At 40.2% G+C, this 15,683-nt stretch overlaps 1 protein-coding gene across 3 annotated transcripts in view; it reads right to left on the minus strand.

Annotated features, from left to right (window-relative positions):
* The window catches only part of LOC126191240 (voltage-dependent calcium channel subunit alpha-2/delta-3), a 792,714-nt gene that overhangs the window by 288,768 nt on the left and 488,263 nt on the right, over nucleotides 1–15,683 (minus strand). For all 3 annotated transcript variants that reach the window (XM_049932047.1, XM_049932049.1, XM_049932048.1), the window contains 2 exons: nucleotides 14,544–14,648; nucleotides 4,366–4,437 (listed from right to left, as the gene is read on the minus strand). In XM_049932047.1, the coding sequence (XP_049788004.1) occupies nucleotides 4,366–4,437; nucleotides 14,544–14,648 (177 nt within the window). The remainder of the gene's footprint in view (nucleotides 1–4,365; nucleotides 4,438–14,543; nucleotides 14,649–15,683) is intronic.

Below are 15,683 nucleotides of genomic sequence, written 5' to 3' on the forward strand. Positions count from 1 at the left end.
AAAGTTTAATTTACAGAAATTACAATTAAAGCTTAACTCATCAAATTAACTGAATATATCGAAAAACTGGTTCTTTTTAACAGTTTCTTCTGGTGCAAGAGTTAGGCCAAATTATTTGTTTAAATCAAGAACTTAACGAATATAAGTATGCAAACAATACTTTGGACAAAACTGTTAATTACTTTGGAATTAATTAAGAGCTGGCTTTGCTAACATGTTTTCGAATAGAGCCAAATAGATCCTTTAAGAATGATATTGTTTGGTCTCCCAAATGTTTATAATTAGTACAGAATTTATATTTGTTTATATGTTAACAATAGAATTTAAGTTAAAAAACAATTACTTATTTCACCCTATAATGAAAAATACAAACTAGTAATAGTCAAAATAAATTAGCACATCAATTACATACATAAAACTAAGCACAAAATTAGATCTGGTGTTATATTCTTTAAAACTGAGGGCCAACCTTTATCCTTTACGAGTATGCAAATTATACTGGCATATGTTAATATTACTTAGTTAAAAGGGGAAAAACAAATTTAAGGAGGCAGATGGCAAAACGAGAGGAAGTAAAAATATCCCAGCTTGCTACATCACAACGTCTGAAGAAAACATAAACCACATGACAACCACATTGATGTACGTTCATACGGCAGGTATCTACATGAATCAGAAAGTGTCTCTCTTCAACACTCAAGAAATAAAAATCCAGGGGTAACTAATCAATGGCAATGGAGTCCATCCCAATCAAGATAAAGTAACAGTAGTTACAAATTTTCTGACTCCTTGATACTTTTGAGACATGAGAAGATTTCTTGGCATATGCTCTTACTATTGGTTATTCATGAATATTTACCCAGACATGTCCATTGCAAGAACTACCGCAGGAAGACACCAAATTTTCCTGGAACGAGGCACAAGAGAGATCTTCCCTTGTCTTTAAGGAAGCACAAACACCTTCTCCAGTACTAGAACTGTATGATATGAGGGACAGAATTTCACAAAGCTGTTACAATTTATGGGATGGGTGCAGATCTGATGCCAACTAAAAAAATACTGAAAAGGTTATACCTTATGTTACTAGAGTACTCTGCAAGTCGGAGATGAACTACTTTACAAGCAAGAAAGCCTGCCTGGTAGGTGTTTGAGTCATCAACACGTTCCAGCCATATTTATTTGGCAAATCATTGATCGCTGTGAAGCATCACCATTCTCGAGGTTGGATGACTAGCCTGATGGATCCACCAGTTCGACTGGCAAGATGGGCAGTAAGGCTTCAGGAGGAAGATGGCACAATGGTATACAAAACTGAGTGCAGACATAAGGACACTAACTGCCTTTCAAGTAATTCTTTGGTGGAACATAGTAGTGTGGATGAAATCTCAGTCATTGATGTATTGAATAACATCACTGCTGCACATAGGGAAGATTCAGCAACTGTCAAAAACACGTTATAGGAAGAACTATGATCTAATCCAATGGGGCAGAAATGGCTGCCCCTCATACCAGATCATCTACGGTGAGCTGTCCTGAAGCATTTTCATGACACATCAACATCTGGTCTTGCGTGTGATTCACAAAGACGCTACACAGAATTGGATGCAAGTATCAAGATATCTGCTGCTCCACTAGAAACTATGTGAATGACTGCAAAGAATGTTAGTGAAGGAAGCACATGCCACAATTACCTCTAGGGAATCTGATACCTATTCTGCCTACAGCAGCACCATTCCACTGGACCAGAACTAACATCTTGGGGAGACTTTGCACTTTCTGAAATTGATGAACAGGAATTAATGCATAACAGTCTGCACTAATCACCACATCTGCTATGCCATCACCAGAACTGGACCAACTGCCAAATTCAGAAAATTGCAAGGTTCCTTTTGGACCATGGAGCAGTCCGTGTGATGATCTCCGATTGTGGAAAAGTTTTCCAGTCAAGAGTAGTACCTGAAGTAATTTCACATTGTGACATAACTCACAGAATGACTATGTCAAACATGCCATCACCAGGACTCAAAAAGCATGACAGCACACTCTCTCATGGTCCCTGGACACATGGGAAAAGGACTGTCAGCATTATAACATCAAGCACTGGGCATTGAGATACAGCCTAGGAGACTTGGTATGCATTTTTACACCTGCGTGGAAAGTGGGAGTATCGGAAAAATTAATAAAATAAAGTATCCTTTGCTGCTTGTCAGGGATCACATACAAAGTTAATGATTATGATCCTCCATGAACAGAATGCAGAGAAGTAATCCATGTCCCACGCGTCATGACCAGCTGCAGTCCTGAGGTGCAGATCAATGATGGGAGCTTTGCATCCAAGGAAACAAAGCTTTCTCACTGATCATGAAGCTTTGGCAGGAGGAGCTACCTTTAGTGTTCATCATAATGAGAAGGATGTGACAATGTGACCCAAATGTGAAGAACCTCCAGTGCTGCTTTACAGAGGGCAATTGACAAGATCTGGATCTGGGATGCTGTAATTGGCTTCTGAAACTGCAGGTCACTATTCGTCCAGGAGAGGGAGCAATGATGTGTGGTGTGCTGCATGCAATGTGGAGTTGTGGCTGTGCTGGTGACTAGTGTGCTGTGAACTGTCAGCTCAAATTTGATCACCAACACGTTACTTAGTATTTAGCATTTGTGGAAGGTTCTCGATATTTCTTATGTTTGTACTGTTTGCATATTCACAAGCATCAATGCTTGTATAAACAATAATACTTTTCTTTGAGGAGGCAGTTACGTTGTGTTCATATGTTGGAGTCAGAACAAAAGTGCTTTCAGTGTTCATTGTGTTACTTCGTTGATGAACCTCATTTGAAATTTGGGCTTGATTGTTGTTACAGTGGGACAATGTTAACAGAACACCAACAATGAATTTACAAGAAGTCACTCACTTCAAACAGCTATATTTTCTTGCTTCTACATCTGCAAGTGACAGATAGGCAACATCATGTTTTGAGTGTATTTCTAAACTTTGATATCTTCAGCTATGATAAGCTGTGTAGGTAGATAGAGAATGCAGGTATTACAGAATCAGCACTTGACTAGATTAAGTCCTACCTTAATCAGAGAAAACAGTTCATAGTGATAACACATGAAGAAAATTCATAGCGATAACACGTGAAGAAAATGAAACAGCTAATGTACAAAAATCTGATCTATTAGCAATGAAATGCTGTGTGCCTCAAGGGTAAATCCTGTATTCACTTGATGCAAACAACTTAAACAACAGTAATGGTAAAATATGCCAATTTGCAGATAACACTAAAATCCTGATAACTGGAAATAAGAAAATATTGAAAGAAAACGTTAAAGGCAGTTATGGGGAATGTAGTAGACTCATTTGTGGTGAATAACTTATTTATAAAACTGGAAAAAAATGTTGCAATGGACATATTTACCAAACAAAATAGAACACCGGTTAATCCCCATACTGAACTAAATGGACAATCAATGACCAAAACTAAGAATACAAAATTTCTTGGCATATGAATACAGCATAACACAAAATGGAATACAAATACAGATTATATAAATAGAAAATTGAGCAGGATATGTTTTATTATAAGAACACTAATGTCTGGCATGAACTACAATAATCTCGGGACTATGTGCTTGTCTATGTCCACTCAACATAAAAATATGGAGTAGTATTTTTGAGAGACAGAGTAACAAGCCAGATGTCTTTCAGACTGCAGAAAAAGATAATCAGACTTATGTTATAAGTACATAGAAGACCATCATGCACCCAACTATTTACAGGAAATAAAATTCTACCACTTCCATGAATGTATGTATAAGCAAATATAATTATTATAAAATAAAAACTGAACAGTAGCCATTCTTGTATCTACAATAATGAATCTGTGCATAGATACTTTGTATTATACCAGAAATACAAATTAAGCACATGTTCAGTAGATAAATACAGGACTATTCTAAAAAGGCATACTTCATCCTAGCATCAGACTGTGTAACACATGACTGATATGCACAAAAATAATGATAAATTCAAATCATCATAAAAGATTACTATGTTGAGTGCTGCTTTTGTTCTGCAAGGGAATATCTGGAAAAACAAAACTGAACCAGCCTTTGTTCTACATTTGAAAAATGTCCTCAATAATACAATGTAAATAATAGTGTTCAGTGTATAAAATATTTGTAGCACTTAAATACTAGTCCACTGTCTACTGTACACATTACAATACTATATTTACAAAATCATTATTCATCATGCTGTCTCATGCAGCATGAAAGACAGTGTTAAGTTTTACAGTTCCAATAATATAAATATATGTTAGGTACTTGAATTAAGATTATGAATTAAAGTTCAAATATACTCACCATGTCATCATAATGGTACTTCACACTGAGCACCTCACTTCCTTTCTTTCGATTTATAATGTTCTCACGGAGCTGGAAAGAAGGGAATTATCATCTCACTCAATTTCCACACACACACAACTCTACATTGAACAAAATAAATAACAGCTGTTTTACAGGTTTCTTTGTCACAGCTTATTCAGTTACTGAGGTAGGTGTATGAACTGTTTTTAGGCAACAGTATCTGCTAATTGAGGAAAATATTTTATTTATTGATTTATTTACTGCTGTATTTGCTAAACACATTGATTTGTCATCTAAAACAGGTAGCATTTTACATAGTATATCTGAACAGTTTCCATCACATTCATTAAGTCAATAAATTTACAGCTGATAGTACTTTAAAAACATAAAGTACTACATAATGACGAAACAATCGGCAACTGAGGATTAAAAAATGCTCATGGAAACACAAATGGCCTTACTCTGTGTAAAGGTAGCAGGATGGTTTGCAGAGAGTCCTGAAAAAGACTTCATGTCTGTCATCTGCCAGCAGAGGCTATTATCACAATGGGACAGAAACTGGTAGATGTGATGTAACTGTGCAGACATATGACTGATCATGAGTTCAGAAAAATTGGATGATTTATTCAAGAGAAAGAGCTTCACAAATTGAGCAAGTTAATAATGTGTTGGATCACCTCTGGCCCTTACACAAGCAGATATTCCGTTCGGCACTGATTGCTAAAGTTGTTGGATAACCTCCTGAGGGATATCAGGTGAAATTATATCCAAGTGGTTCTTTACATCATCGAAGTTCTGAGCTGGATGGAGGACCCTACCCATAATGCTCCAGATGTTCTCAATTGGATATAGATTTGGTGACACTGCTGGCCATGGTAGAGGTTAGCATGCATGAAGACAAGCAGTTGAAACTCTCACTGTGTGCAGGCAGGCATTATCTTGCAGAAATGGAAGCCCAGGACGGCTTGCCATGAATGGCAACAATATGGGCTTAGTATGTCATCGATGTTCTGAACTATGAGAGTGTCACAGATGACAACTCAGACCATCACTCCTGGTTGTCGGGCCATATGGTGGGCGACAGTCAGGTTGGGATCCCACTGCTGCCCGGTGTGCCTCCAGACACCACGTCTTTGCTGGTCACTGGGGCTCGGTTCAAAGCATGACTCATCACTGAAGACAATTCTACTCAATTCAATGATATTCCAGGCCAAATGTGCCCAACACAACTGCTAATTGACTTGCTGGTGCGCAGTGGTCAGTGGTAATCTGCAAAAGGGGTGCCGTGAGCTCAGCCTCCTTTCTGTGAGCTGCCTATTAATAGCCCTTGTGGTCACTGAAGCATCCACTGCATGTCAAAATTGATGATAATCATGTGTCCTGAGCTCAAAGTGCATCTCTGACACTCAGTCCTCACCTTCTGTCACATCTCTACATCGACTGCTTCCATCTTGATGCTGTGTTCAGCTTGATTCACCCATTCCTGCCAATATCACCAAATAGTGGCATCACTCCTATTAAATGTCAAGTGATTCACCAGTTATTCCGACTAGCTTCTTTGAGACAACTACACATCCTCTCTCAAATGCGGACATCTGTGCATATTGTTCACACACCTGTTTGCAAAGCACAGTTACTATCTGAGTACATGGACTGGAATTTGCAAAGACTTTATGCCCTGGTATCAGGATGTCCCCTGTTTACTATCTTTGCTAGCTGCGTGGTGAAACTGCACTGCAATGTGACACATTCAAACAGTGGTTGTCAAAGTTTACAGTTTTGCATTATCTTTAGATACCTGTATGAACATCAGTTTGTGACCAATTTGTGTAACTCCTCTGTGGTGTATCATACTCTACATAACTTGTGTGTTTTAAGTAATGAAACTCCTATAACATAACGTATTACTTCTTAACCACTGCATAGTGGTTACGTAAACTGTAACACCTGTGACACAAACAAGTAAAATTGTCTCTCTGATTCAACAACAGGTTTTGTGCACAGAGTTATAGTAAGTCCGTAGCTGAACATCAAATGCACCTACCTGGAATGTGGAGGAACTAGGTCTTGCTGACAACAGTGAGCAGTGTGCTGCCCCATGCCCCTCTTTACTGCATCCAAATGATACCATTAGGAAGAGGATGATACGATTGCCAGGTAGATGCACACGTGGTCCTCAGGAGGGGTTTGGGGTATTATAAATGGAGTGTAAGAGTTGAAGCAAGAACGAGTTTGTTTCTAGTAGCAGACGTTACAATGTGTACTCATACTGAATTATTCTTGCAGCTACAAAAATTAAGATTAATATTGTTATTCAAGGGAGAAGTATCTGGAAGTTTATTTGAATGTTATTGTATAAGAAAATATGTAGGTGTTTTCATTTATGGAGTAGGAATCTGTTAATTGACTTAGTTTTAAATACCACACGTCAGGAGATTTTCTTCACCTACGAACTGAGAGTTCTTGTTGTCTTCTCATCTTCATTGAAACACAAGTCATACAAAGTGAATAATGCCAAACAATCATTTTTTTTACTGCTCTACTAAGGGAACCACAGAAAGTGGAGAGAGAGAGAGAGAGAGAGAGAGAGAGAGGGGGGGGGGGGAGCAGGGGGGATGGCAAATCGGCCCAGTGTGTGTGTGTGTGTGTGTGTGTAAGGGGGGGGGGGAGGGGGGATGATGGCAATGGGCCTGGTAGTGCACTCAGTTTCTTTTCATTTCTAAGTGTGTACTTGTACATCTTCATTTTTGCATGATAAGTGGCACATTAATTGTAAATACATTGTCCAAAAAGGACTACCTCCAAAAAAGCTGTGAGTAAAGTTATGCAGACATGTCAGCAGTTTTATCGAAAGCAAACGACAATAAGGCCTACATCTAAGAACAAATCAGGCTAACTGAGTTTGTAATGTCCCAGCCTATAATTATCTTAAAAATTTATTGCTCATGTAAAGATTTTTAGAAGTAATTAAAACACTCATGATAAGCACACTGGTGGATGACTGTCAGTAGATGAAAACACTGAAGAACACACTTCAATGAGTCACAAACACAGTTCCCAATACAAAATGCCAAACAAAAATTACATACTGAACAATACTGTACAGAGTTATCTTTAATTCTTTCTAAAACAACTCTCCACAATAAATAATAACAACAAATCAACTTTCACCTTCTTTCATGGTACTATAAACAAACAGGTGACTTAAGTCATGGGATACTTCCAAATATAATGTGGGACCTCCTTTTGCTTGGTGTAACACAGCAAGTCATTGACTCAACAAGTCACTGGAAGCCCCTGCAGAAATAATGAGCCATGCTGCCTCTATAGCCATTCACAATTGCAAAAGTGTTGCCGGTGTAGGATCTTGTGTGAAAAAGACCTCTCAATGATGTCCCATAAATGTTCGATGGGATTCATTCCGGGCAATGTGGGTAGCAATCATTCGCTCGAATTGTCCAGCATATTCTTCAAACCAATTGCGAACAACTGTGACCCGGTGGTACGTTTGGGAAAATGAAGTCCTTGAATAGTTGTGAACGGTTTCCAAGGAGCTGAACATAACCATTTCCAGTCGATGATCGGTTCAGATGGACCAGAGGGCCCAGTACATTCCACGTAAACACAGCTCAGAGCATTATGGAAGCACCACAGTGCCTTGTTGAGAACTTGGGTCCACAGCTTCTTGGTATCTGTGCCACACTCAAATCCCATCATTGGTTCTCACCAACTGAAATTGAAACGCATTTGACCAGGTCACAATTTTCCAGTCATTTAAGATCCAACCAATGTGACCACAAGCCTAGGAGAGACATTGCTGGTGATGGTATGCTTGTCGTTTGCTGCCATAGTCCATTAACAATTTTGCTGCACTGTCCCACTGGATACATTTGTCATACATCCCGCATTTATTTCTGTGTTTATTTCACTGAGTGTTGCTTATCTGTTAGTACTGACAACTCTGTGCAAACACTGCTGCTCTCTTTCATTGAGTGAAGGCCCTCGGCCACTGCATTGTCCTTGGTAAGAGGTAATGCCTGAAATTTGGCATTCTCGGCACTCTGAATATGGCATTCTCGGCACTCTGAATATTGAATTTCCTAACAATTTTCGAAATGGAATGTCCCATGCATCTAGCTCCAACTACTATGCCACATTCAAATTCTGCGAATTCCTGCTGTGCAGCCGTAATCAAGAGAGAAACCTTATCACATGAATCATCTGAGTAAAAATTACAGCTCCATCAATGTGCTGCCCTTTTATATCTTGTGTGTGTGATACTACTGCCATCTATATATGTGTATATTGCTGTCACATGTCTTTCATCACCTCAGTGAATAGTTTATAATGGAATGTATTTATACCAATACTTCAAAAGTTAGTCTTAGTTCATAGAGTTTATGCCAATACAATTTTTGTTAATAACACAATATTATCGACCCACATAGCCTTATAACTCCCACTAATTCATGTGCTTTTAAAATAATAATTAACCAGGGCCTATTTTGTAGAGTGATGTTTTAGCAGTTTTCATTATCACATTTTTATATAATTAATGACATTTTTATATTGGAAAGCTTCCAAATTACTGTGTATTAGTTAATAATGAACAGATTTCTGTATTCTAGAAATTATGTACTTTACATCAGAATAGATCACTGTTCCAACAAACGATTATAAGTGGGGTCATAATTCTTAAAACACATGATATTGTGAAATTTTATATAACACACAGATTTCTCAGCAAGACTAGCCACACCACAAGAATCAGAGAAACAAATGTTACTGTCTGAATAATGGGAATATGGAAAACATCATTTCTGCAGTAATTTTCATATTTACTAGGGATTTGATAATTAAAAATGAAACTAAAAATGGCAAGAACTTTATTTATGCTAGGAGTGATATCAGAGCAAATTGAGGTGCTCTGCTTTGCTTTGTTTCAAGTTCCTTTATCAATGTTTCAACATCTTGATTGCTTTGTAATTTTTTTCTTTCTGAGCATCACATGTAGCATTATATAATAATTAACTAAAATATTATTATATTGTCATTATTTCATCCTGGATTTTCCATTGTTTAAAATACACTCCTGGAAATGGAAAAAAGAACACATTGACACCGGTGTGTCAGACCCACCATACTTGCTCCGGACACTGTGAGAGGGCTGTACAAGCAATGATCACACGCACGGCACAGCGGACACACCAGGAACTGCGGTGTTGGCCGTCGAATGGCGCTAGCTGCGCAGCATTTGTGCACCGCCGCCGTCAGTGTCAGCCAGTTTGCCGTGGCATACGGAGCTCCATCGCAGTCTTTAACACTGGTAGCATGCCGCGACAGCGTGGACGTGAACCGTATGTGCAGTTGACGGACTTTGAGCGAGGGCGTATACTGGGCATGCGGGAGGCCGGGTGGACGTACCGCCGAATTGCTCAACACGTGGGGCGTGAGGTCTCCACAGTACATCGATGTTGTCGCCAGTGGTCGGCAGAAGGTGCACGTGCCCGTCGACCTGGGACCGGACCGCAGCGACGCACGGATGCACGCCAGACCGTAGGATCCTACGCAGTGCCGTAGGGGACCGCACCGCCGCTTCCCAGCAAATTAGCGACACTGTTGCTCCTGGGGTATCGGCGAGGACCATTCGCAACCGTCTCCATGAACCTGGGCTACGGTCCCGCACACCGTTAGGCCGTCTTCCGCTCACGCCCCAACATCGTGCATCCCGCCTCCAGTGGTGTCACGACAGGCGTGAATGGAGGGACGAATGGAGACGTGTCGTCTTCAGCGATGAGAGTCGCTTCTGCCTTGGTGCCAATGATGGTCGTATGCGTGTTTGGCGCCGTGCAGGTGAGCGCCACAATCAGGACTGCATACGACCGAGGCACACAGGGCCAACACCCGGCATCATGGTGTGGGGAGCGATCTCCTACACTGGCCGTACACCACTGGTGATCGTCGAGGGGACACTGAATAGTGCACGGTACATCCAAACCGTCATCGAACCCATCGTTCTACCATTCCTAGACCGGCAAGGGAACTTGCTGTTCCAACAGGACAATGCACGTCCGCATGTATCCCGTGCCACCCAACGTGCTCTAGAAGGTGTAAGTCAACTACCCTGGCCAGCAAGATCTCCGGATCTGTCCCCCATTGAGCATGTTTGGGACTGGATGAAGCGTCGTCTCACGTGGTCTGCACGTCCAGCACAAACGCTGGTCCAACTGAGGCGCCAGGTGGAAATGGCATGGCAAGCCGTTCCACAGGACTACATCCAGCATCTCTACGATCGTCTCCATGGGAGAATAGCAGCCTGCATTGCTGCGAAAGGTGGATATACACTGTGCTAGTGCCGACATTGTGCATGCTCTGTTGCCTGTGTCTATGTGCCTGTGGTTCTGTCAGTGTGATCATGTGATGTATCTGACCCCAGGAATGTGTCAATAAAGTTTCCCCTTCCTGGGACAATGAATTCACGGTGTTCTTATTTCAATTTCCAGGAGTGTATTATTTGTGACCTCTCAGGTTCACTCAGTGAGATTGGTTTATAGTGTGCTTCTGGGTGTTCCAATGAGTTATTGTTTCCATTTTATGCGCAATATTTCGACGCGACTGACACAGAAGTTTTGTGTTATGTATACTCACTGCCTGTACTCCAACACATTATGATTGGAACAGCTGCCAGCCTGCACTAGTTAACTGGAGAGGATCAGCACACCAACAAAATCTTTATCTGCCCCACTTTCCATAAGCAGTTTGAGGCCTGCTTTTGAGATGCTTCCTGTCATGTACCACAACCACAACTTTTGATGCCTGCCAACTACATGAATTTCTCTTCTGGATGGCCCACTATACTATCTTACTCCCTGCTGTTGACAATCTCAGTTCAGACTTTGAGTTATTCACAGGATAGGGCAGTCATGCTAGAATATTTATCATTTTTCATTATATGTGAATTTTACTTGTGCAACACCAATTAAGTGCAGTTTTTTCCATTTACAACAGTATGCTTATCTTCCGGGTTCTCATAAGGTTCTCCTATGATAAAACAAGGATGCATTCCTTACTTTCTTGCAACTGATAAAATGTGTTATACTTCATGAATACTAAGACTTCTTCGATACAGAGCATCATGCTAGTCTATACTACTTAAGTCTCTTCATTAATGCATAAATGTTGTAACCTACATTCACTTGAACTTGCTTACAGTAGTCTAATTTTGTTTTCCATTTAGAATTTTTATTTCCTCACACTTCTTTTCAACACAAAAATAACCATGTCTTGATTACCCAGAGCATATCCAGCAACCATGCCTCATTTCCACCAAGTTGTGTCATTAGCTCTTTTCTCTCCAATTCTATTCAGTACTCTTCATTAGTTATCAGTCAGGTGCACTTCCAGACAACACTGGTCATCAGGCCTCATTTAGAAACAGGACTCATCACTGAAGACAGTTCTATCCCAGTCGATGAGATTCCAGGCCAAAAATGTGCCTAGAGATCCCCCGGAAAGCAGTGGGATACCAACCTGACTATCGCCCACTGCATGGCCTGCCAATCAAAAGTAACCGTCTGGGGTGCCATTTCTCATCATAGCATGATCCTTTTGGTTGTCATCTATGGCACCCTTATAGGACAATGGTATGTCAATGATATTTCACAGCTCATTTTGTTGCACTTCATGGCAAGCCATCATGGGCTTACATTTCAGCAAGATAATGCCCGCCCACACATAATGAGAGTTTCTAATGCATGTCTTCATGCTGGCCAAATTCTGCCTTGGCTATCAAGGTCCCTGATTACATCCCCAATCGACAATTATACTCTATATACATGAGGCTGTTTAGCAGTCAGTGGGCACATAAACATGGCTCTCTCTCTCTCTCTCTCTCTCTCTCTCTCTCTCTCTATCTCTATCTCTCTGTATATCTATTTGAAAAAATACTCTTATTTAACTGACTGACACATTTTCAGTCATTTACAAAATTCTTGACACTTTCACAGAAATTCTTAATAAGTAGTTGAAGAAGTGATCAGCGTCCTTACAAGTACATCATCATTTGTCCATACTATAGCAAATGACATGAGATATACTATTTGACTTCATACCTGCTTCTTGTCTCCCTCTTTCTTTAGCCAGATTTCTTAGCAGATTTTTACCCCACTCTTTTCTTAGATTTATCTCATTTTCCAAAAGCTTTATTCTCCTTTTAAAAACTCATGATTCACCGTGTCTAATTCTGCTAATTATGTGAGGCTATTCCTGGATTGGTAATTGGAAACACAAAAACTATAACAGAGTTCCCGAAGTGGCTACTTCCCCTATTTAAACTGCAAGATCACTATCTCATTTTACAATAACAGCATAGCAATAATGGAAATTCCTGGGTCAAACAAAATGTAAAATAAGGGAAAGGCAACCACTCATCTCTAGCAGACTGATGTGTGGCACATAGACATATATGACAGAACAGTCTGCATTAGCTTTCCAGCTCTGGATCTTTTCACGTAGAAAGCACAACATTTCACACGCATAACTACACAGACACACAAATGCACACTGTGGCGACACTGATTATTGATTATCAATTATTGACAGCAATAACCTGGGCTGATGGATGTGGGGAGGCGAAAGGGAAGGATTCAGACTGCAAGGAGGGGGTAGTGCAAGGCAGAAGCAAGAAAGAGAGAGGACCCAGCGGCTGCAAAACAAAACAAAAGGAATACTGAGAGGATAGAGCATTTAACAGATATATGAAGTACAGGACAGGGAGAAGGAGGGGGGAGGAAATTGAACATGGAGAGGAAGACAGGGAGGGGGACAGAAGGGTTGAAGGCAAGAGGGTTGGAGGGAGGGAGGGGATAAAAGAGAGAGAGAGAGAGAGAGAGAGAGAGAGAGAGAGAGAGAATGCCTGCTATGTTAGGTGGAAGAAGAAGTGCGGTGTGATAAGATAGTACCTGATTTGGATGGGGAAGGAGTGGTGTGGATAATGAAAGAAGAGAAAAGTGAAAAGGTAATGTCTGGAAGTGGGAGATAGGTTAGCAGAGGTTTATGCCTGAGGTTGTGACGACACAGGATATGCTGGAAAGAAAATTCCCACCTGCGTAGTTCAGAGAAACTCATGTTGTGCTGGAAGGGAGTATCTAAATGGCACACATAGTGAAGCAGCTGTTAAAGTCATTTGAGTTGTGGTGCGTGGCATATATTCAGCAACTGGATGATCACATCTGCAGTTGGCCACAGTTCGACAGTGGCCATTCAAATGAGTAGACTGTTGCTTACCTGTTTTGCCCACATAGAATTCTGTACAGTACCTGCATAATAGCTGATACATAACATCACCATTTTCACACATGGCCCGGCCTTCTATAGGGTAGGAAATGGCTGTGACTGGACTGTGGTAGTGGTTGTGGTTGGGTGTATCAGAAAGTCTTGCACCTTGATTGTCCACAAGGGAATGACCCACAGGGTCCAGGATGGGAAGTAGGACTCTAATAGGGAAGGACAAAGATATTCTATATGTTGGGTGGGCATCACAACACTACTAAGATTATGTAAGTAATATTTTGGATAGGATACCCCTCATCTCAGGGCAAGAGGAGAGGTAGGTGAAGCCCTGATGAAGGATGTGATTGAGCTTCTCAAGGCCAGGGTGATTGTGGGTGATCAGAGGAATGTTGGTCAGTGGCTCATTAATAGATTTACTGGTGTTAAAGAGCAGATGGCATGTGAGATCTGTTTATGGAGGACGAGGATAGGGTATTATCTGTCAACAAAGGCTCTGGTACAGGTATCATGGATGACACTGGGAAAGGTAGTGGGGATGGGAGGATGTTGATGTATGCAGATGTCACACAACAGTGACCAACAAGGAGTCTGATGGCAATGAAAGGGGAAATGTGGAAAGGCAATGAAGGAAGTGAGCAGAGTTTTGAATGTTGACAAGGAGGTTACAAACAATAGCATGAAGGTGTTGGCAACAAGGTAGAGGATTTGTTCTGGGAGCACTGTAATCAGTCAAATGTTGTGAACACTCTTCTCTGCTACATGTGTCTATGCACCACAAATCAGTCTGCTATAGGTGAGTGGTTGCCTTTCCCTTATTATATGTACTGTATTATAGAAATGATGAATGATTGTGGAAATGGAGTATCTTATCCATTATTACTAACCTTCAGCATCTTTGGACTGAAATCACGTGCCTCTCGGTCAGTATTCTCAAGTTCAACTTCTGTCATGTCAACACTATTGTAGTTTGGTTTCAAGATGCCCTGGAACTGATTACAAGATAACACTGCTTATTATTGTACTGTGAGAGTTTACACTTAAACATAAGACAAAGATGCCTGCACTAAAATACCTTTAATTCATACTTCTGTGTTTCGTTATACTTATTATATGCTGGTTAGTAAATTGTGAACACTTTAATACACACACATAATTCTTAATCAATCTCCCCCCCCCCCCCTCTCTCTCTCTCTCTCTCTCTCTCTCTCTCTCTCTCTCTCTCACACACACACACACACACACACACACACACACACACACACACAGGTGGGGAGAGTGGGAGGGAGAAAGAAAGAAAGAGAATAGAATAAAAGTTTATTGTCTCGTAACATACAATTACAAGACACTGACTTAATGTACAGTAGACCTGTCAAAACACAAAAACTGGTTTACAATTATCCTTATAATATCAGTAATATAATATACAGAACTGAATAATTAATTAACTAAGCAATTAATAATTTTTCTTCAAAAGTAACAAACTTTTAAAAATTAACAGTTCTAAGTACTTGCTCTCTCTTGCTCAAATTTTCAGGTTGTTATTTAGGAATTCTTCTACTGAATAGAAACAATTCTGCACTAGTTTCTCATATAAGGTTATTTCAGTGTTTCTAAATTTATGCTGAGCAATTCTCTTCCTTTCATTTTGTTGTAAATTTTCATACCCATGTAATGTGGAGTTCGAGCATAAAGTTTTAAACGGTGGGTGGGCAGCATAAAATTATTTTGATTTCTGGTAATGTAACCACGTTGAAAATGATTTGCGATTAATAAATCAGGGTTACAGTGCACAAAGATAATCAGCTCATATATAAGGGAACACTTAATATACTTAGATTTTTTAGGAGTGGGCAACATGATTTTCTTTGCCCTACATTGTGGATATTTCTACTGATGATTTTCTGAAGTTTCAATATTCGACACATGCGGTTTGAGTTTCCCAGAATACAATTCCATAACTTATTACTGGTCAAAGTAGCTGTGATATACTATTTATCCACATACTGGTAGCACTGTCCAATATC

Source organism: Schistocerca cancellata, chromosome 6 (genome assembly GCF_023864275.1).
Source record: "Schistocerca cancellata isolate TAMUIC-IGC-003103 chromosome 6, iqSchCanc2.1, whole genome shotgun sequence".
In the NCBI taxonomy this organism is placed as follows: domain Eukaryota; kingdom Metazoa; phylum Arthropoda; class Insecta; order Orthoptera; family Acrididae; genus Schistocerca; species Schistocerca cancellata.